This window comes from Lissotriton helveticus, chromosome 9 (genome assembly GCF_964261635.1).
Source record: "Lissotriton helveticus chromosome 9, aLisHel1.1, whole genome shotgun sequence".
Classification (NCBI taxonomy): Eukaryota; Metazoa; Chordata; class Amphibia; order Caudata; family Salamandridae; genus Lissotriton; species Lissotriton helveticus.
In genome coordinates this window covers 1,191,242,728-1,191,264,464 of record NC_136070.1, presented here as the reverse complement: position 1 = coordinate 1,191,264,464, position 21,737 = coordinate 1,191,242,728, and the positions used below count along the sequence as shown (strand labels likewise).

Genomic DNA, 21,737 nt, shown 5'->3' with positions numbered 1-21,737 from the left:
GAAGGGAAGGGGCGGGAAGGGAAGGGAAGGTAAAGCAAGGCAAGGCAAGGCAAGGCAAGGCAAGGCAAACCAAGGCAAGGCATAGAGAGAGAAGGGAAATGAGGAGAAGGGCGGAGGTAAAAAAAATAAGATGGTGAGAAAGAGAGATACACATTTGGAGAAGTAACGTGCTAGAGAAAGGAGAGCGGTATTTTCTTGTGAAGTCATGCCTTGTGCGTCTATTTTCCGCGAAGATAGAATAAGGTCTTGCAAATTGGTGCAGCTCGCCCTGTAACAGAACTTCTATTGTCCCTAATTAGCTGTTAGTGGAGACTTTGAACCTTTAGCTCTCCCACGAACTGGTTCAATGTCCCCACAGGGATTACGCGTGATGCTCTGTGAAACGAGGCATCAGATCTCATTCAAACACTCCTAGTTCCAATATTTAGCCTCTAATTTGTTGGCTTTGGAGTGCAGAATTGTCTTATTAGCAGCAGAATGGATGAGCGAAGAGCCGAACGCCTCTTCCCCAGAGTGCCAGGCCAGAGAGCCGTGGATGGCCTCTGACATGGACACAGCGAGCAGCTGGCACAGGCTGCCAGGCGGCCAAGCCGGGCACAGAGCAGGGCACCAGCTGCATCAAACACATCCAGTCTGGAACACGGACACACTTCCACAGCTGTGGTGTGTCAGGACCATAGGTGTCTGAAGCACCACAGACACCTATGGTCCTGATACATGCCTGCAGCACCTGCCAGCAGAGGTGTGATAACATGGCTTCGGCCTCCCTGAGGGGGGGACGGGTATGTTAGAGCGGTGAGGGAGGCAGGGCAAGTAAACGAGAGGGGAGGAACAGCAGAGGCTGGCAAGACAGAAGGATAAATGAAACCATACAGAATGGGGAGGAAAGTGTGAAAACAATGTGGGGAGACCGCGCATCTCTTCAACCAGCCATTGTGCAGAAGAGGATAAGATGGAATAGTGGCAGCTCATACGCTAAGGCGGAGGAGCGTGGCCCCACTGCTCTAAGAGCAGTACAAAGGAAAAATAAAATGATAAGAACAGAGGGGCAGATTTATGATAACTGGCGCATCCCCAAGGATGCGCCAGTTATTTTGCGCCGCTGCTCCGCCACCCATAGTGCGCCGCATTTACAATGCGGCGCACCATGGAGCAAAAACGGCACATATGCGTGACGCATCTGTGTCGTTAAGGTGGCGCATTGCTGGAGTTGCATCGCAAGCGCGACGCAGCTCCAGCAAGGCTCGGGGGTGCCCCATCTTTACAATGCTGCGTCAAGACCTACGCCTGCTTTAAGCAGGCGCAGGGTTTTGACGCAGCATTGGCCTGAAAGTGACTGAGTGAAATCTTATAGATTTCACTCAGCCACTTTTGCGAGGCGCACCTGCCCCGGAACGCCCACCCTGCGCCGGAACGCCCACAAGTGGCGCAGGGCTTTACAACGTGATGCATCTGCCTAGATGCGTCACGTTGTAAATGGGTCGTAGGGATGCGCCACGTTTACGCCGCAGTTGCGTGACGCAAACGTGGCGCATTCCCAACATAAATCTGCCCCCCAATGTTATTATCATTTTATTTTTAGTATGGAGCTTGCAGCCAGGTTAGGGCAAGGCGGGGTTTGCGTGACGTCAGAGGGAGGAGGAGCGGTTGCTGCACAATAAGTGCATATGACAGTTTGGTTGGGCTGGCCATACAAACATGCACACTTACCATGTTCTCCCCTGACTGTATTGCACAGCCTGGCTGTAGAACATGCACAGCCTCCCACTCCCTGTCTGAACTTCGAAACACAGAGCTCAAACTAATCACGACGCTACCGCCATGCTGGTGACCGCAGCATCGTGATTGGCTCGGGGAGTCAGGGAACCTGGGTGCTTCCTGTGCTGGAGAAGAGGAGGAGGCTGGCAACTGGGAACCAGCAGGTAAATCTGCTTTTTTATTTATTTATTTATTCTAAACCCCACCCCCTCCCCCCAACCCAACCGACACCGTTCGCTACCAGCTGCCACTGGGACGGGTGGTACCAGTTTAAGCTGCGCCAGCTCAGGCAATAGCAGTTTACTGAACTTTTTCAGGGCACACAGAGATTTTGAATGAGGAGGATCAGATCTGCATTTCAAGGGGGTCGCTATGGAATAGGGGCCTTATAAAGTCTGTCAATAAATACAAGGTAGCAGTTAAGGCTATTGCAGAAGTACCAGTTTGCTACTGGACTTTCATGCTAAACTTCGATGAGAACATCTGACTACATTAAGTTCCCATTTTCTCTTAAGTCAGTTACAAGTCCTTCTGCTTTGTGAGCACCCTGTGCAACGACCTGAAGCTACTACAACATCTTAGCAACAAAATACAGCACTGTGATGCTGCTGTGCCAGAGGAGGCAAGCGCAATGTGTAGACCTGAACATCCAAAATCATCTCAAACCATAAACTTCCTCACTGGCATGCTGCTATGCCAAAGGAGACAAGCACAGTGCATCCACCAGGACACCCCAAAACATCTCAGCAACAAAATACAGCACTGCCAGGCTGCTGTTCCAAAGGACGCAAGCACAATGCATCCAGCCAGACACCCCAAAACATTTCAGCATCAAAATACAGCACTGCCATGCTGCTGTTCCAAAGTAGGCACACACAATGCATACACTTGAACATCCCAAAACATCTCAGTCAAAACTTACAGCACTGAACTGCTGCTATTCCAAAGGAGGCAAGGACTATGCATCCACCCAGACACCCCAAAACATCTCAGCAACAAAATACAGCACAAAGGAGGCAAACACAATGCATCCGCCTGAACACCTCAAAATATCTCAGCAACAAAATACAGCACTGCCATGCTGCTGTTCCAAAGAAGGCAACACAATGCATCCACTGGGAGACTGCAAAAACATCTCAGCAACAGAATACAGCTCTGCCGTGCTGCTGTTTTAAAGAAGGCAAACACAATGCATACACTTGAACATCCCAAAACATCTCAGCCAAAAATTACAGCACTGAACTGCTGCTATTCCAAAGGAGGCGAGCACTATGCATCCACCCAGACACCCCAAAACATCTCAGCAACAAAATACAGCACCCCCATGCTGCTGTTCCCAAACACCACAAAACATCTCAGCAACAAAATACAGCACAAAGGAGGAAAACACAATGCATCCATCTAAGCACCTCAAAATATCTCAGCAACAAAATACAGCACTGCTTGCTGCTTTTCCAAAGAAGGCAACGCAATGCATCCACTGGAAGACTGCAAAAACATCTCAGCAACAGAATACAGCTCTGCCGTGCTGCTGTTTCAAAGAAGGCAAACACAATGCATCCACCTGAGCATTTCAAAATATCTCAGCAACAAAATAAGGAATTGCCATGCTGCTGTTCCAAAAGAGGCAAACACAATGCATCCGCCTGAACACCTCAAAATATCTCAGCAACAAAATACAGAACTGCCATGCTGCTGTTCCAAAGGGGGCAAGCACAATGTGTACTCCTGAACATCCAAAAACATCTCATCCATAAACTACAGCACTGGCATGCTGCTGTTCCAAAAGAGGCAAACGCAATGCATCCACCAGGACACCCCAAAACATCTCAGCAACAACATTAAGCACTAGCTGTCATGCTGCTGTTCCAAAGGCGTCAAGCACAATGCATCCACTTGAACACCTCTAAACATCTTAACAACAAAATACAGCACTGCCATGCTGCTGTTCCAAAGGAGGCAATCTCAATGCATCTACCTGAACACCCCAACACATCTCAGCAACGTAATGCAACACTGACAAGCTGCTGCTCTAAAGAAGGCAATTGTTTGCAGTCCAAGGGTCCTTGCTGTGGGACGGGCCCTCATCCCCACCCCAAAAACCACCCACCTCACTTCTCAGGGTCGTGATGCATAATAACTGAATAGGATCATTTCTTCATTCAATATCACATGTGCTGACCTCAGAAAGCTCACAAAAGCCCTAAGAGATCCAAACACTGCTGCCAAAAAGCACCAATGAGAGAGAAAAAAGAACAGCCAAATCTCCATCAAGAAACTGTCAAGCTTCAGAATTCTTGCAAACGTGTATGCAATGCCAATGAAGCATTATCAGATTGAATTGGGAACAAAAACATGGGCCTGGGATGCTGTGAGAAAGACGAGATAACAAAAAGGAGAGAATTATGCAGAAAGAATACCACAGACTACAAGGAGATAAACAGAACAGAGAGATCATGACAGGGGCAGAAAGATAAACAAACAACACGGTACAAAGAACAAGGCTGGGAGAGGAACAGTGCAGAAGGAAGAGGAGTACAAAGGGACGGTGTCAAAGTGACAGGTTCAGTGCAATGGTTTGTGGGGCTCCTGAGGAAATTATGGGGCTTATTTATGAAACTCCTGCGTCACTTTTGCACCATGTAAAATGCCACATGAATGATGCAGGGATCTCAATCAAATTTATGAAGCCATAGAAAGCCACCCTGCATGGCTCTGAGTGGCCTAAAAAAATGTTGAGTAAGGCAATGCAACACAAATCGATGCGTCACCTTACTCTGTGTCCGTGAGGTGTTCCATGAAAATTGCAGAGAATTTCCTGATGCAACAGCCATGGATCTTCACTCTGCCCCGAATTTCATTTCGTTTTTTCCTCCTTCTATGTTTGTTGCATTGAGCAGCACAGTGAAGCGGAAAACGCCTCTTAAGAGTGTTTTTGTGTAGGAAGGTGTCCTTTCCTGCATAAAAAGAATTCTGCTTAAAACCATGGTGCAAGGGTGCCTACATTGGCGCTAGGCTGCCGAAACGGTGCCAGTGAAGTGAGAAAGGACAAGAATGCACGGATTTAATAAATACGGTGCATTTCTGCCTTTTCACTTTGGCATAGGGCAGCGCAGCAAGCTGTCTTGCTGCACTTCCCTATGCCATAAATGAGAGCCTAAATTTTGCTATTTGGGAGCCCCTTTTGCTTTAGGAATAAGGGGGTTCATTTATGAGATCCATGCGTCACTTTTGCACCACATAAAGTGGTACATGCATGACTCAGGGCTCTCAATCGTGGCTTTGAGTGGCTTCATACATCTTGAGTAAGGCAGCACAGAGCAAATCGCTGCGTCGCTTTACTCTGTGCCCGGGAGGCATTCCATGAGCGTTGCGGTGGGTTTTCCTACACAACATGGATTTTCACGCTGCCCCAGATTTACAAAATCATGTAAACCCGGTGAAGCACCGAGGGCCAGATGTACTACCATTTTATTTAGTGCATCGCAACTTGCGACTCATTGCGAGTCGCAAATTGTGAGGCGCAAAATAAAATGTACAACAGTGTGTTTACCACTGTTTGCGATTCCAAATGGGGACGCAAATTGCGAGGCTCATTAATATTAATGAGCCTCTCACAATTTGCGAGCCCATTGGGAATGACAGGCACACCCAGGGATGGTGGCCTGCTGGGCTCAGCAGAGCACCATGTCTGGGACTGCTTTGAAATAAAGCAGTTTTTTTTTAAATGAAGCCCGTTTTCCTTAAGCGAAAACGGGATGCATTTAAAAAAGAAAAATGAAACATTTCAGTTTCATTTTTTAAAGCGCAGGCAGTGGTCTCTGGGACCACTGCCTGCTCTTAAAAAATATTTTCCAACATACTCCCCTGGGGACCCCTTTCCCTTTGCGAGTGGTTTACCACTTACTTGAACTAGGTGGTAAACTGCGAGTGTTTTGAGGCCGCAAATGTGGTCGCAAAACACTTGTACATAGCATGTTGACTCGCTATTACAAAAGGACGCCCCTTCCTAATAGTGAGAGTTGCAAATGTTATTTTACGAGTCAGTGACTCGCAAAATAGCATATGTACATGCTATTATCCTTTTTTGCGGCCGCAAAAAAGGGTCGTACATCTGGCCCCAAATCCATACACCTCCCGAGGTAAGATGTAACAAGGAGAAATGTATTTAGTTTTCCTCATCTTTCAGCCAACATAGATGAAAGAAAATGCCTCTCAGGATTGTTCCTGTGCAGGAATCCTCCATGCAACGGACAGGGGCGTAACACAGGTCCCCGCATCCCCCGCAGTGCGGGGGGACCCAGGGGCTGCAGGGGGCCCCCTCAGCACTGTACTCATGCCAGAGAGCGCTGGATTAAATCCGGAGCGGGGCCCCTCTGTGTACCTTGCAGGGGGGCCCCTACGACTTTCGTTACGCCACTGGCAACGGAGACACCCTTGCACCATGGTGCAATGGTGCCTACCTTGGCACTAGGCTGCCGAAACTGTACCAACGCACGAAGAGAGGACAGGAATTCACGGTATTACATAAATACGGTGCATTCCTGCCCTTTTTCTTTGGAGAAGCTGAGGACAGCGCAGCATGGTGGCTGGCTGTGCTGGTCCGTGGTGTAAGTACAATAAAGCAACAGAGCAAAAGAGGAGCAGAGAAGGCAGGAGATGAAGAGAGAGCAGGGAAAAGTGTGATAGGGAAAGGCGGATGGGGAGAGGGTGAGCATGAACAAATGAGTGAGAGTGCAGGTGAGTTAGGCGGAGAGTAAGAAACAGAGCTAGAAATAAATTGCTTTAGTACAAGAAAGGGTAGGAACACAGAAGAGAATTGCGTTCAGGGAGGGAGAGAAAGAACGAGGGATTTCCTTGGGGAAATTGCAGAAACAGCAGTAAAATGTGTTCCGGCTTGTCAGCAGGTCAGACACGGCAGCTAAACTGATGACTTCATCAAACAAGCCAACCTGGAACCTAACAACTTCAGGGGGATTACAGTCTGCCAATACCGCTTGCAACTGCCAGGCCAATTAGATTTAAACATGGGAGGAGGAGGGAGGGGTAGGGTGGAAGAGGAGAGGGGTCGAAAAGAAGAAGAGAGAATGGAGGAAAGAGCAGAGTAGCAAATACAGAGACGAGGGAGACATGAAGAAGAGGGGGTCGAGAAGAGGTGGAAAGAGAATACCTATGATGGGTGGGAAGGGAAAGACAGAACGGTGAAAAGAGAAAAGAGGAGGCGAAAAAGGACAGAGAGCAGGCATTGATGAACACAAAGAAGGAGGGAGAAAGGAGAGATAGAGATAAGTGAGGAAGAGACATAGCAAACAGTCGGCAGGAGAAGCAAGGGTAGGAAACATGAGGAGACTATAAGAGCGAGAGGAAAGCTGACTGAGGAGAAGGGAGATGAGATAAGGTATGAGGCAAAGAAAGGGAAGAGACAAAAGATGTCAGGAGGACAGATAGAACATAAAAGAGAGAGAAGGTAGAAAAGAGGAGAGAGTGAAAGGTGGATATTGGGGAGAAAGGAGGTATGGATGTATGAAAGTAATGGTGAAATGGGGTAGGAAAAGAGAAATGGTGAGAGAAAATAAGGAAAAGAAGAGAAACTGGAAAGAGAAAAAAAGCTATTACGAGAAAATGAAACGAGGAAAACATCAAAAGAAATGAATAAGCAGAGAGGAAAGAGGAAAGAACAGAGGCAAAAATAGCTTTGGATGGAGAAAAAGCCTTAGGGGAGATTGTTATTTGTGTGTGAAACTGGAAATATACAATAGAATAGCTTTCCTATTCATAATTCGTGCCTTTCTCCATCTTTCTATGTGGGCTAAGTGATATTGTGTGTTGCTCACATATATTTATTTATTGTAGGTATTTTGCGTATATGTGTCTCACCCATTACCTGTTTGTCGCCATTTTGTATTAAACATGGGCGTTCTCTCCATATCAGTTCTACATGAAGTTTCATCACTGCAGCTAAGGGACACGATAATAGTCACGAGGTAATATTTGTTTATCTACCCTCCAGTGCAACCTCCCCTGCACAGCATCAGTTTCAAATGAAACCTCTATCAGTGCTGACCATCACAAGAAACAACTATACATAATTCGATTCTCTATTTTCAAATGTTCCTAAGCACAGAAGGAGAGTGAATATACCCCTTCTGTTCATTCACCTCAGCAGGACGGACACTCACAGATCAATTCTTCGAGGAGCTGTGATCCAGATCAAAAGTACACACTGTAATGCACACTAGAGCACACCGAACATGGGGTGGACAATGTGAGGTGCCGGGGCTTATAGGAAGGATGTATGACATTACAACGCATGCTTTTACATCGCATGCTTTTACATCGCGGTTTTTACAACGCATGCTGTTACAACGCATAGCGCTTTGGGGTGCTGGATAGTGAATAGTTTAATTTACTATTCCAACTCCAGTCCCCGTGGATAGTGGGGAAGGTGTTGGATAGTAAATTAAATCTATTCCCTATCCTAGAGCGCCCCCCAGCGCAATGCATTGTAATGGCTAGCGTTGTAAAAGTTGCGATGTAAAAGCACTGCGTGGTAAAAGTTGCATTGTAAAGGATGTTTCCCTATAGGAATGTATTTATTTATTTATTTTTTACTGAGTTTTATATAGCGCGAACTTGACCCGAATCGGGTATCAGAGCGCTTTATATAGCACCAGTTGCATTACATGAGGACACATTCATTTTTGTTAGGCACGGGGAGATTAAGTGATTTGCCCAGAATCACAGGATGTTCAGCATCATTGCCGAGACTCGAACCCAGTTCCCCAGATTCGAGGTCGACCGCCCTAGCCGTTAGGCCAACTCCTCTCCCCAAATGTATGTATCACTCAATCAATCAGGGTTCTTATACAGTGCGGCTAGTCACCCATTTTGGGTCTCAAGGCGAGCTGAGAGTGGGGGGGGGGAGTGCTTGAGGTAGGGGTCTGCAGTTCAGTCGAAGAGCCTGTTCAGTCAAAAAGCCAAGTCTTGAGATCCTTCCTGAATTGAGACATGATGCTTTCTAGACCCCTGTACACACTCGTTGATGGAGAAGCTCTCATAAGAAAGAAATAATGCTCAAGATGGTACAAGACTTCAGTTGCAGAGGTTTGGCTCTTTGTAGTCAAACTGGCTCTCTGACTGATGGAGATTGAAGGCCTTTACCTTATTATTGGCATCTAGTCTGCAAATCTAATTTACTCCTGCCTACTATTACTTAGACATCAGAAAAACCAGGTGATGGCCTGCCCAGCCAAGCCGGCTTCCAGAGAAAGAGCTCACGTTCAACTTGGATTTACATGCTTTATTTCAGGAGGGATATCCCTCCCCTTATAGTAGTGCCTGATGGGGGACCTCAAGATGACACCCTGACAATAGTTTTCTTTCCTGGGTTAATATGAACACGAAGAACCTTGCACTCAAGAGAGAAGCATCTTTCATCATGGAATGACAAAGGGCGCTCGGCCATTCTACGATAGATGACGCAAGAAGACAAATTCTCTTTGTGAGATTCTTTTATTACGCCAGGAATCAATACATATTTGAGATTTGGGTAGAAAGGTGATTTTATGGATGCATCTAAATTATCTAAGCAGACAACAAATGCAGTAAGAATATGATCTAGTTGATCATGTGGTTCCTGAAGCAAAGCAAGACACAATGCAGTCCAGGCCACAACAACTTGAGCAAGTTCTTCGCACATGCAGGGCTTTGATGGCTCTTCTCGCACAGCCCGCCAGGATGGTTGTTCAAAGAAGAGAGGAGATAAAAAAAAGGGTATCGCTGTGCGTCCATTCCAGCTGGACCACGATCATCATTGTACTATCTTGTTATTACAGCATCCAATGTTCTATCTCTGCCGCACAGCGATGCTCGTAGCTACATCGTAGGCTTTCAATCCACTCAGACCAACTGCCTGACTGCGCACTCCTTAACGCCAACGTGTTATCATACACCACCAGCTATTATCCTGAACTGATTACGGATCCAGTGGGGTTGAGACCTCGCTCTGACCTACAACCACCTCCCAGTTAAATTGGACCCTTGTCATGCTCGTACTAGCAGCCTTGAACGGGCTTCTGTTCCTCGCCTCGTGACCATCATTGGTAGTCTACCCGGCAATTTCCAGGACACACTGAACCTTCAGCCTTGGCTGGGACAGTGCTCCCTTCCTTACAGTTTTTGCATTTTTAGCAACTTCCCAGGCATTTTTTTGATTGTTAAGTCCTGATGGTGATCCCATAACCATTGTTAGGGATCAAAACGTCGTCGACAACCACGTCTTAACTCCAACTTTCATTTGAGATTTATGCGGAACACAAGATGTTCTTGTTATTGTGACTCCTGTTACTTCCTATTTTCACCAATAAGTCACTTTTAAGTTTTGTGCCTGAGGTAAGGAAATCTGTTAAATTCCAGAAACCCCTTCACATTCCTGCTCACGGTATGTTTATGATGCTTGAATTTTTCATAATAAATCTTAAATATTATCTATTCGGACACAAGTACACCCAATCCTGAATGGAGTATTGTGGTAATATGAATGTATTTTTCTTGAAAGGGACCGCTGTCTCTAATAACGTACTACTACCCTTGGTCCCTTCTGACTATAAGGGTCCCCTTGTTCTGTGTCTATATATTTTTTAACGCAGCTTTGCCTACTCTATTAATTTGGGAAATATAATTAAAAAAAATCAAGCACAGTTTCTCTAAACAGTACTTAAGCCTCAGATCTGCTTGCGGAATAGATCTTCTGAGCCTCAGCACCGTTATCAGGCAGCAAGCTTGGCTGCCGCTCAAAAAAACTTTGAATTTATTAAATACAATTGCACAACATTGTAGAAGTAAGAGTCTTATTTACAAGCCTGTTGCATGACTGGTGCATCACTTTTTATCACGCTTCAGCTGCACAGAGTGCAGACTCATATTTATGAGGCGATGCAAAGCCATTTTGCATGGCTTTTCATGGCCTTGTAGATATGGTGTATGGCAACGCAGCGCAGTCGCCTTAAACTGCATCGGGGGCATTGCATGGGCATTGCAGTGGGTTTTCTCATGCAAGACCTTTGGGTTTTGACATATTCTCAGATTTACAAGGATCTGTAAACCCGGGAATGTGTCAAAATTGTGCGCCTCCCTAGGGGAACCATAATGACGACACATATCTATATTTCTCCTTGTTCTTTCCCTTTTCTATGTGTAGAAAGAGGAAAAAGCCTCCATGGATTGTTTTTGTGCAGGAAGGTGCCCCTTTAAGTTCAAAAACAATACTGCCAACAACACAGACACCCCTGCACCATGGTGCAAGGGTGCCTGCATTGGTGCTAGTCACTAAATTGTGCGCCGGCTGAAAGGACAGGATGGCACTGTATCTTGTAAATACAGTGGATTCCTGCCCTTTTGAATTGGCGTAGGGCAGCACAGCAAAAAGACTTGCGGCTCTGCCATACGCCAATTCATTGGCCCTGAATTTGGCCATGATCACTCGAAGAATGGGGAGATAGAGAGCCAAGACACACTCTTGTATAGTCTGGTTATAGCTTCAGAAAAGCATTATTTTCTTTGCCTTCAGTTTGCTTAACTGTTTTTGATAGTCCTGTGTGATCAGCAGCCTGACCCTATGGTGGCACTAGACGGGGAAAGCCCCAGGACCCCAAGCAGCAGAGGCAGCTCTTTGATGTGCTACCTGGGTGTGGCGATGCCATGATACAGGAGCCTTCAGGGCTAAACAAGTCACAGCAGCAGTATGTGACCATAGACCCAGTGCTCTGTGTGATTGAAGCGACAAACACGTCTTGCATACGAGCAGCTGCGTGCTGCACATGTTGCGGTTTCCCCGGCAAACATGCGGGAAGCTTAGCAATCAGGATTTTTCTCACATCAGAATGTTCCAACACAAATAGGCAAGGAGAATGATTTAATATGTTTTGGTTTTCCACCCTGAGCATTCTTAGAAAATGAAACCCACTTCTGCCTGTGGTGCTTTGACTGAGTCTGCAAAACCAAGGACCCCCCCCCACCACAAATGCAAATTGGATAGGTTTGAGTTATGATCCATGCAGACCTGTAGTTACAATACCTAAAGAAAAGGAAACCAGCTTTCATTTTATAGAAGATCTTTAAGCCAAGTATTTCACCCAAAGATACACTTCTTAAAATTAAATTCAGTCCCACTGATGTAGAACCTAAACATCTGAGACAAGAGTGATGTGGGCGAATGACCGTTCGCAGCCCGGCAATGTCTCAAAAGCTCTACCACTTCAGAATGGACAAGAAGACATTATCGCGAGGCGTCCCATGAACCAAGCTTCACCAATGCTGCCAAATGATGATGATATCTGAAACAAGTCAAATCAAGGGCAGAAACCCTCACAGAAAGCTTGAGAAGGGAAGAGCTGAGATACCTCTCACCACCAGGTCCGCACCGGCTGACAGCTTGTCCACGCTTGTGTGCACCAGGCAGATGTATTTACCAGCGTGCTTCAGCTGGATGCTTCTGATCATCAGATCCCCCGCGGAATCCTGCTGGAAGAGGAAGAACAGAGGTAGGCGTTACCTTCAGATCCTTGACATGTGTATGGCCAGCCTCCCTCCTGGTGATGGAGTTAGAAAGGGGTGGACAACCTCCCTCCTAGTTATAAAGTTAGAAAGGGGGTGGACAGTCTCCGTCCTGGTGAAAGAGGTAGAAAGGGGATGGACAGCTTCCCTCCTGGTGATAGATTTAGAAAGGGGATGTACAGCCTCGGTTGTATAGCATTACAACGCGGGCTTTTACCCCGCATGCCATTACTACGCGGGGATTACAACGAAAGTCGCTACAACGACTTTCGCTGGAGGGCACTGGATAGTGAAATAGTTTAATTTTCTATTCCAACTCCAGCCCACGTTGACAGTAGGGAAGGTGTTGGATAGAAAATTTAACTATTCCCTATCCAACAGCACCCTCCAGCGAAAGTCGTTGTAACGACTTTCGTTGTAATCCCCGCGTTGTAATGGCAGTGCGGGGTAATCCCCACGTTGTAATGGCTGTTCACCACAGCCTCCCTCCTGATTATAGAGTTTGAAAGGAGATGGACAGCTTCGGTCCTGGTGATGGAGTTTGAAAGGAGATGGACAGCCTCTGTCCTGGTGATAGAGTTAGAAAGGAGGTGGATAGCTCCCTCCAGGTGATGGAGTTAGAAAGGGGATGGACAGCCTCCCTCCTGATGATACATGTAGAAAGGGGATGAACAGCTATCTTCCTGGGAAGTAGAGATTGAAAGAGGGTGGACGCGCACCCTACCAGGAGGAGCACTTAGAAAGGAATGGCCTGTCGCCTTGCTGGGAGGTAGATATTGCAAGAGGATGGACAGCCACCCTCCTGTGATGTATAGTTAAAATTGGGATGGGCAGTCACCTTTCTGGGAGATACAGCTTGAAAGAGAATAGGCACACATGGGGAGGGATGCTGGCCTCTCAGATGTGAGGTGGATTTTGAATAGGAAGGGGTGCAGGGCCTCTCAGATGTGAAGTAGATTTACAATGGGAAGGGGTGCAGGGCCTCTCAGATTTGAGGTCGCTTTAGAATGGGAAGGGGTGCAGGGCCTCTCAGATGTGAAGTAGATTTAGAATGGGAAGGGGTGCAGGGCCTCTCAGATGTGAAGTAGATTTAGAATACAAAGGGGTGCAAGGCGTCTCAGATGTGAGGTAGATTTAGAATGCAAAGGGGTGCAAGGCGTCTCAGATGTGAGGTAGATTTAGAATGCAAAGGGGTGCAAGGCATCTCAGATGTGAGGTAGATTTAGAATACAAAGGGGTGCAAGGCGTCTCAGATGTGAGGTAGATTTAGAATGCAAAGGGGTGCAAGGCATCTCAGATGTGAGGTAGATTTAGAATGCAAAGGGGTGCAAGGCGTCTCAGATGTGAGGTAGATTTAGAATGGGAAGGGGTGCAGGGCCTCTCAGATGTGAAGTAGATTTAGAATGCAAAGGGGTGCAAGGCGTCTCAGATGTGAGGTAGATTTAGAATGCAAAGGGGTGCAAGGGATCTCAGATGTGAGGTAGATTTAGAATACAAAGGGGTGCAAGGCGTCTCAGATGTGAGGTAGATTTAGAATGCAAAGGGGTGCAAGGCGTCTCAGATGTGAGGTAGATTTAGAATGCAAAGGGGTGCAAGGCATCTCAAATGTGAGGTAGATTTAGAATACAAAGGGGTGCAAGGCGTCTCAGATGTGAGGTAGATTTAGAATGCAAAGGGGTGCAAGGCATCTCAGATGTGAGGTAGATTTAGAATACAAAGGGGTGCAGGGCCTCTCAGATGTGAGGTAGATTTAGAATACAAAGGGGTGCAGGGCCTCTCAGATGTGAAGTAGATTTAGAATGCAAAGGGGTGCAAGGCGTCTCAGATGTGAGGTAGATTTAGAATGCAAAGGGGTGCAAGGCATCTCAGATGTGAGGTAGATTTAGAATACAAAGGGGTGCAAGGCGTCTCAGATGTGAGGTAGATTTAGAATGCAAAGGGGTGCAAGGCATCTCAGATGTGAGGTAGATTTAGAATGCAAAGGGGTGCAAGGCGTCTCAGATGTGAGGTAGATTTAGAATGGGAAGGGATGCAGGGCCTCTCAGATGTGAGGTAGATTTAGAATGGAAAGGGATCCACAGACTCTCAGCTCAGAAGTAACATTTCAAATGACATGCCAGCTCTGATGCTAAAGTAGGCTGGGCTGATGTGCAAATGTAAAAAAACTTCAATAAAGCGGATTTGAAATTCACGTGCAAGACTCCTGAGCAATATCATTGGATTTTATTTGTTTTTGTGTCCTATTTCCTTTGAATCAAGCTATATAGATTGAGTAATTGTATGCTCCTTTTCATTGTTGATTAATGGCGCCCACAGCATCCATGTGTCATTTAGGCCGGACAAGCGTGTTCGATAATACTCACTCCGCCAACTCTCTCGTAATGGTCTCCGTCCTTCTCAAAGTCAATCAGCTGACCATTGAACACCCAGGAGAAGGTGACGTCCAGGGACGCATCATGGGACACCTGGCACGGGAGGACAATGCTTTCACCCACCGTCACATCCATGCTGGACGGGGGCACTATGACCTGGGTGGCATCTGTGGGGGCAAATCAGAGAGGATATGGAATCACTGGGGAAGGATCGAGGGAAAACATAATAGTGCGCTCCAACGTGCAACTCGCTGTCCCACTGAAACAGCTCCCAAGGATACAGACAACTGCCATTAATGTTTGGTTTACTGAAGGACATTGCCTTTTTCACATAGTCACCTCACATCAGTAAGGAATGAATGAATGAATGAAATTCTTTATTGTATAGTTAATAAAAACCATTACAATGTTACATACTATGTTAGTTAAAAAGAAAAGAAAGATGTACTTGTTAAAAGATAAAAAAAGAAAAACTGCTTCAAGTGTTCAAGTTAAGACACTATTGATAAAGAGAAAGAACATTGGCGATTCTATAAGTCCAAATGATTCATGAGCTCGATCAGAACTGATAAAAGATACAGGTTAAAAAAAATCCAAGAATTCTAATTTGTGTGATCTATTCTTCTGTTTTCAAAATTATTAACAAACTTGATTACTCTACAAATAAATTGAGGGAATGATAATCATAGTTAAGCCTACATTATTGTTATGAGTATCTTGGACATAAGATCAGTGAAAGACATTTTTGTTATGAGAATACAGGACGTAAGATCAGCCAAGCAGCTCAAAAATTGTACAAACAATAAAACTGTTGTCTCCACCCATTAAGCACAACACTTCAGAATGCACTTGTTAGACCAGTCCATGCCATTTTTTTCTGAGAATACAGTATGTAAGATTAGCAAAACTCAAAGATTGTGCAAACAATAAAACAGTTGCCAAAAATTCGGAATGCAAAAGTACCAGCAGGTCCCTTTTCCATATCCATCGCCCTCGCCCTCAACCAAGGGCATCAGGAGCATGACTTAGTGGCAGCTTCTCCTCCATCAGAGAGAGAGATGGGCAATACCCACAGTTCCCCATACACCAGGGCACTCCGTCCCTGCCGAAGTACCTGGCACCAGGCAAACCCTCCCCCAAATGTTCAACTCCAGGCAGCCAGGGGGAGGGCAGAAAGGTCTAGGACCACCAGCAGGTCAGTCCCTGTCCAGTGCCCGCACAAACCAACACCCTTCCAAGGTGTAAGAAATTCCACCAATTCCTCCAGGAGTGGGTGGGTGTTTGATGCGGTATGTTGGCTGGTGGGTGGTGGAAAGAAAAAAAGAGGCCAATCCCTCTCCTCGTGATGACTTATATGTTTCCACGCCAGGTGCCCCCAAATTACATCATTGGCCACCCTCTTCCTGACGAAACAAACTAAGGACTCCCCACTTGGGGTCCAATTGCCTGTGGAATGACTTGGGGCGCCCCACTGCTATTTGCGTTGCGTGGAAAGAAAAAAAAGAGGCCAATCCCTCTCCTCGTGATGCCGTATATGTTTCAACGCCTGGTGCCCCCAAATTACATCATTGGCCACCCTGTTCCTGACGAAACAAACTAAGGACACCCCACTTGGGGTCCAATTGCCTGTGGAATGACTTAGGGCGCCCCACTGCTATTTGCGTTGCGTGGAGGGGAGCCTGGTCAGGAGCAGAGGACCAAAGAAAGTAAAAATACTTATGAGTTCTTAGCTGAAAATGCTCTCGAAAATATTAATATCTGCCAGTTTTTGTGAACTTTTCTTTTTTCAATTAATGATCGACAGGCAGGTTCCCTAGGCAGTTTGGAACAGATAATCTTATTAAAAAATGAAAACTAAATGTGTGAAAAATTGCAGGACTTGCTTTCCACAAATGTCCTTGAAATATTGTGTAAAACTTTGCAAATTTCACTAAAGGCATGGGAAAAATTTAGGAAATGTATTTTAAGGTTCAACCAATTCCTCCAGGAGTGGGTGGGTGTTTGATGCGGTATGTTGGCTGGTGGGCGGTGGAAAGAAAAAAAGAGGCCAATCCCTCTCCTCGTGATGACTTATATGTTTCCACGCCAGGTGCCCCCAAATTACATCATTGGCCACCCTCTTCCTGACGAAACAAACTAAGGACTCCCCACTTGGGGTCCAATTGCCTGTGGAATGACTTGGGGCGCCCCACTGCTATTTGCGTTGCGTGGAAAGAAAAAAAAGAGGCCAATCCCTCTCCTCGTGATGCCGTATATGTTTCAACGCCTGGTGCCCCCAAATTACATCATTGGCCACCCTGTTCCTGACGAAACAAACTAAGGACACCCCACTTGGGGTCCAATTGCCTGTGGAATGACTTAGGGCGCCCCACTGCTATTTGCGTTGCGTGGAGGGGAGCCTGGTCAGGAGCAGAGGACCAAAGAAAGTAAAAATACTTATGAGTTCTTAGCTGAAAATGCTCTCGAAAATATTAATATCTGCCAGTTTTTGTGAACTTTTCTTTTTTCAATTAATGATCGACAGGCAGGTTCCCTAGGCAGTTTGGAACAGATAATCTTATTAAAAAATGAAAACTAAATGTGTGAAAAATTGCAGGACTTGCTTTCCACAAATGTCCTTGAAATATTGTGTAAAACTTTGCAAATTTCACTAAAGGCATGGGAAAAATTTAGGAAATGTATTTTAAGGTTCAACGTTGTATTTTTAAAATCACTGGAGAAATAATCTAAAAAAAGGCAGAAAAAAGTCATAAATTCACAATTTGCAGATCCCACGTACCAGAAAAATAAACATAATTTCCTTACGAGTGTTTTGACTTATTTTGCAAATCTTCCATCTTCCCAAACACTGAAATGTAGCAGGACACTTTCCAAGGACAAAAAAAACGCCAGAGGCTTCACTAACAACTAACTAAATAAAAATAATCTCAATGCACCATATTTGGCCACCTCTACTTGAAATGAGTTTCCACCTCCTTCCACGCCTCTGCTTGAAGCGAAGTTTGATCACTTAGAAAGGAAGAGGCCGAACAGGGCGTTGTCATTATTATTTTCAGGAGTTTCTTTTTATGTGTGAAATATGGAGTTTGGAAATAGAACATAGTGAAAATCTCGGAATGAAATGCCTGTTCGGCCTTTCTATTATATTTTTCGCATTTTCCGCTGCCAGTGCATGTGCAGTAAGGCGGCATGGCAGTAGGAGTTTGAGCTTCTCTGCCAGCCTGTAACAATGGGTCTCAAACAAAAAATCTGAAGGATAGCAAAGAAGAGAGAACAGTCATAGCGGTCAAGTGTTCTCATATTGTAGCTAACATCACTTGCATCCTGGGACCTGTATTTTCAATTTTTCTGGTCATAGGTTTGCATGTGTTACTGTAATGTCTTCTGCAAAATCTGGCACACAGACAATGTGCCCTTACATCAATACACACTAGAATTTTAGGAAAAAGCTAAAGAAAATAGCAATTTGGCAAAACTGGTGAATACAAACCCACGATGAACACACAACGAACCCACATCATACCTCACCATAGACAACTCCACTGGCTGCCAGTACTGAAGAGATGTAAATTCAAGCTGCTGACCCACGCACACAAAGCCCTACACAACCAAGGACCCAGCCACATAAACCAACACCTCAACTTCCACCAAACATCGAGAAGATAATGCTCCACTTCCCTATCACTCGCCCACACGTCCTGCATCCACCGATGCAGAAGTGGCGGACGCTCCTTGTTTTATATCTCAGCAAAGACCTGGAACAGCCTCCCCAAGCAGCTCCGGACCATCACCTCACTTCTAGAATGCCGAAGGCTGTTTGAATAAGCCCAGCGGGATCTGCAAGTGCCTGGATACCCTACCGGGTGATTAGCAGTGCTGTATAAATCCTGGTTGATTGATTGTTTGATTGATTGATAGGTACTTTGCAACATAATTCTCTATAAACTGTTTGTGCTTTTTAAATATAATAACGTGGCCACAGGGCAGTGTGTGTGTTGCTGTGCTGCTGGCATAGCTCCCTTTCACATGCCAGGGTTCACCATTAAATTGAGTTGATAGATTGATGTGCCAGTGTCTTTATTCCCTGCAGAGTCCCTTCTCTTTCCTGTTATGTCCCTGCAGACTTGGCAACTCACACAGTGACACACGGTGTTGGCTCCCTGTCCTGGCGAAGAGCCAATGACACAAAGTGGCACAAAAGATGAACTGAAAAAAAGATCTGCAAACTAACATGGCGCCACCGCCTGACACACATCGTCTCTCTTCACATGATCACCCGGCGAGGAGCCGATATCACACGGTGGCAGTGAAAACAAGCCGAAACCTACTGGCTTTGATCAATTAAGGGGTGTGAAAACAACTCAGGACTTTGGCACCAGGATCCACAAGATTTTGTTTTAAGCAGGGGGCTTGTGGGGGAGAGGGGTCAAAAGTGCCCCTTAGGTAGTTCGAAACACAAGGCCCCATCTCCTCCAAGGCCCGCCTCCGCTTCACACAGTAAAATGTTGTTCTAGTTGGCAGGTCTGGGAAACTCCTTTAGCAGAGTGTGTTTGCAGCTCCTGTTTGGAGGGCCCACACAACCCCCACCCCAGGAAACCCACAGCAGGCTTAAAAGATTTTTCTTTTTATCCCCCAAAGGGGCTGAGGATGGATAGAACTGTCTCAATGTGTGCTCGGCACTACGTCCGTCCCCTCCTCCCACATGGTGATGATGTTTATGTGTCTGTTACCTGCAGTCATTTCCGTCAAAACAGTGCCTCTGCCCTCTGCTTCAGAGTACTGTTTGATGCACTCCTCTTGGAGTTATTATGATTTTTCCTGCTCAGGCAGGATGCAGTCAAATAGATTCATCAATTGAAATAATTGGCGATATTCTGCTTATGAATAACAAAAATATTTTTTGGGTTCAACACCTTATACCATACCACCGCTGTTTCTAAGCACTATTTATAACAGTTACAATGTTAGAATCTGACGGTAATATCTCGTATCTAATAAGGCAGGATGGAAGGGTGAGAGAGCCTGCTGGGATCCGAACTCGTGTTCTGCAAATTAGCATATATCTCAGTAGCAAGTGCTTAATTACCAGAGATATACTATACATTTATCTTTGTGGTTTTATACAGCGTGAACATAGCCCCGGGGCATCAGAGAGCTTTACAAGGCAACATGGATACAATTAAGGGTCGGGGATAAATAGAATAAAGAAGAACATTAGAATCAGTTCAGCTACAAGTTAGGCAACGCATCTTAGAGACTGACTCAGGCAGATTGACTTTCAAAGGAGGAGGCTTTCGAGGCTTTGCCTAAAAGAGATCCGTGGTGGGAGTAACCCTCCCCAGAGCCAGCTCACGGGTGGGCCATGTACGTGTAAAAACAGGATACCCGTGAACAATGAGTGAGAGTGGTGCGTGGAACAAGCGGCTGAGCTTCGACAATGTCTGTTCCCAATCCATCCTGCAGGTGGCAGCCTTGGATCAGCAGAATCGCCTCTCCTACCGCCTACAGCATTCACGTGGTTTTTCGACGTACCTCATTCTATTTTCTCTGACTTCACTCTGATCATCTCTGCATGCAGCAGCGATGCATCGTGGGGAAGGGAAAGGGGCCTTTCACTCTGTCTGCCATTCCTCTGTAGTCAGAGAAGTTTGAACAGCAAACGTCTCCTCCAGTCTTCCACAGGAGCTCACGGAAAGAGTAGCCGCATGCTGGAAAAAAAAGTCGGGGGCAGATTTATAAGCCCCTTGCGCCTCTTTTACGCCGCCGTTGTGTCACTTTTGTGATGCAGCGGTGGCGCAAAAGAGGCGCCATGGTGCGGGGTATTTACAACGTGCCGCATCTGGGAGATGCGTCACGTTGTACAACGCAGGGGGGGGGGGGCGTTCCGGTGCAGGAACGCCTACTAAAAGTGGCTCAGTGAAATCTACAAGATTTCACTCAGTCACTTTTAAGGCCTTGCTGCATCAAAACCTTACGCCTGCTTGAAGGAGGATTAAGGCAGCATGTTAGGGATAAGGCACCCACGAGACTTGCTGGAGCTGTGTCGCGCTTGCGACGCAACTCCAGCAATGCGCCACTTTTCCAACGTGGATGCGACACGCATCTGCCCATCCGTGTGCCACGGTGCGCCGCATTGTAAATGCGGCGCATCAGTGGTGGCGCACGGGTGGGCAGTTGTATCGCAACTCTTCTGGCGCATCCCTGCTGATTAGCAGAGATGCGCCAGAAGTAGTAAATCTGCCCCCGGGTGTTTAAGGCACGTGTGACCTGTAGCGCACGCCCGCAAACTCTGCAAGCGTACTGGGAAGACACCCTTTTCAAATGCTTCAGAAGTGCCAGAGGGAACACACTGGGGACAGGGAGACATGGGAGAGAACAAGATGCACACATTGCCTGTATTGGGAACAAATAATACGGGGAACTTATAAATAGGCTGTCAATGTATGGCACTAAAAGAAACAGGGTGGCGTCAAGACTCTGACAACTTATATATATATTTTTTATGCTGCAAAGAAATTTCAAAAAGGACATCTGTGGCAGTACACCTGCTATAGATTACTTAATTTGTCACAAAGAAGCTGCATTTTAAATGATTTTTTCGGGTCAAGACATTTGCTACAGAGATCTTTGCGTGCCCAGTGGTAAGATAACACTGGTGGTTAATGCAGTTCTGAGGGAGTTTTGTGTTTTCTTCAGTCACAGTTTTGACTCATAAAATAATTAATGTGTCTGCTGCAAAGCACATCGTGTAACATGCAGACTACAGACTTGTATTTGATGTCTGTAAGGTAAGGGGGTTACTGCTTTTGAAGCTCAAATCATTTTTTTACTTTCATTTCATAAGTTGCAATCATTCTAAAACAGTCCTGTGATCTATTTACTGGCATCAAAGAACTGCCTGCAAAGTGTAAGTCATGGGTTTAGATCCTGATTGTGTTTTTCTCGATCTGTGGTGTTTCTAGGATTGCAAAGAAAGATTCCTTTGAGAATTAAAAAAGTCTTGTTAGTTCAGACAACCTAAATCACAACATTACGTTTTATCTCATGACCATG

The 21,737-nt window shown here is 45.9% G+C and overlaps 1 protein-coding gene across 1 annotated transcript in view; it reads right to left on the bottom strand.

The window, feature by feature from the left end:
* The window catches only part of LOC144782335 (contactin-4-like), a 964,244-nt gene that overhangs the window by 75,599 nt on the left and 866,908 nt on the right, over positions 1-21,737 (bottom strand). The window contains exons 15-16 of the mRNA XM_078661655.1: positions 14,676-14,851; positions 12,159-12,279 (exon numbers count right to left, since the gene is read on the bottom strand). Of these exons, the coding sequence (XP_078517781.1) occupies positions 12,159-12,279; positions 14,676-14,851 (297 nt within the window). The remainder of the gene's footprint in view (positions 1-12,158; positions 12,280-14,675; positions 14,852-21,737) is intronic.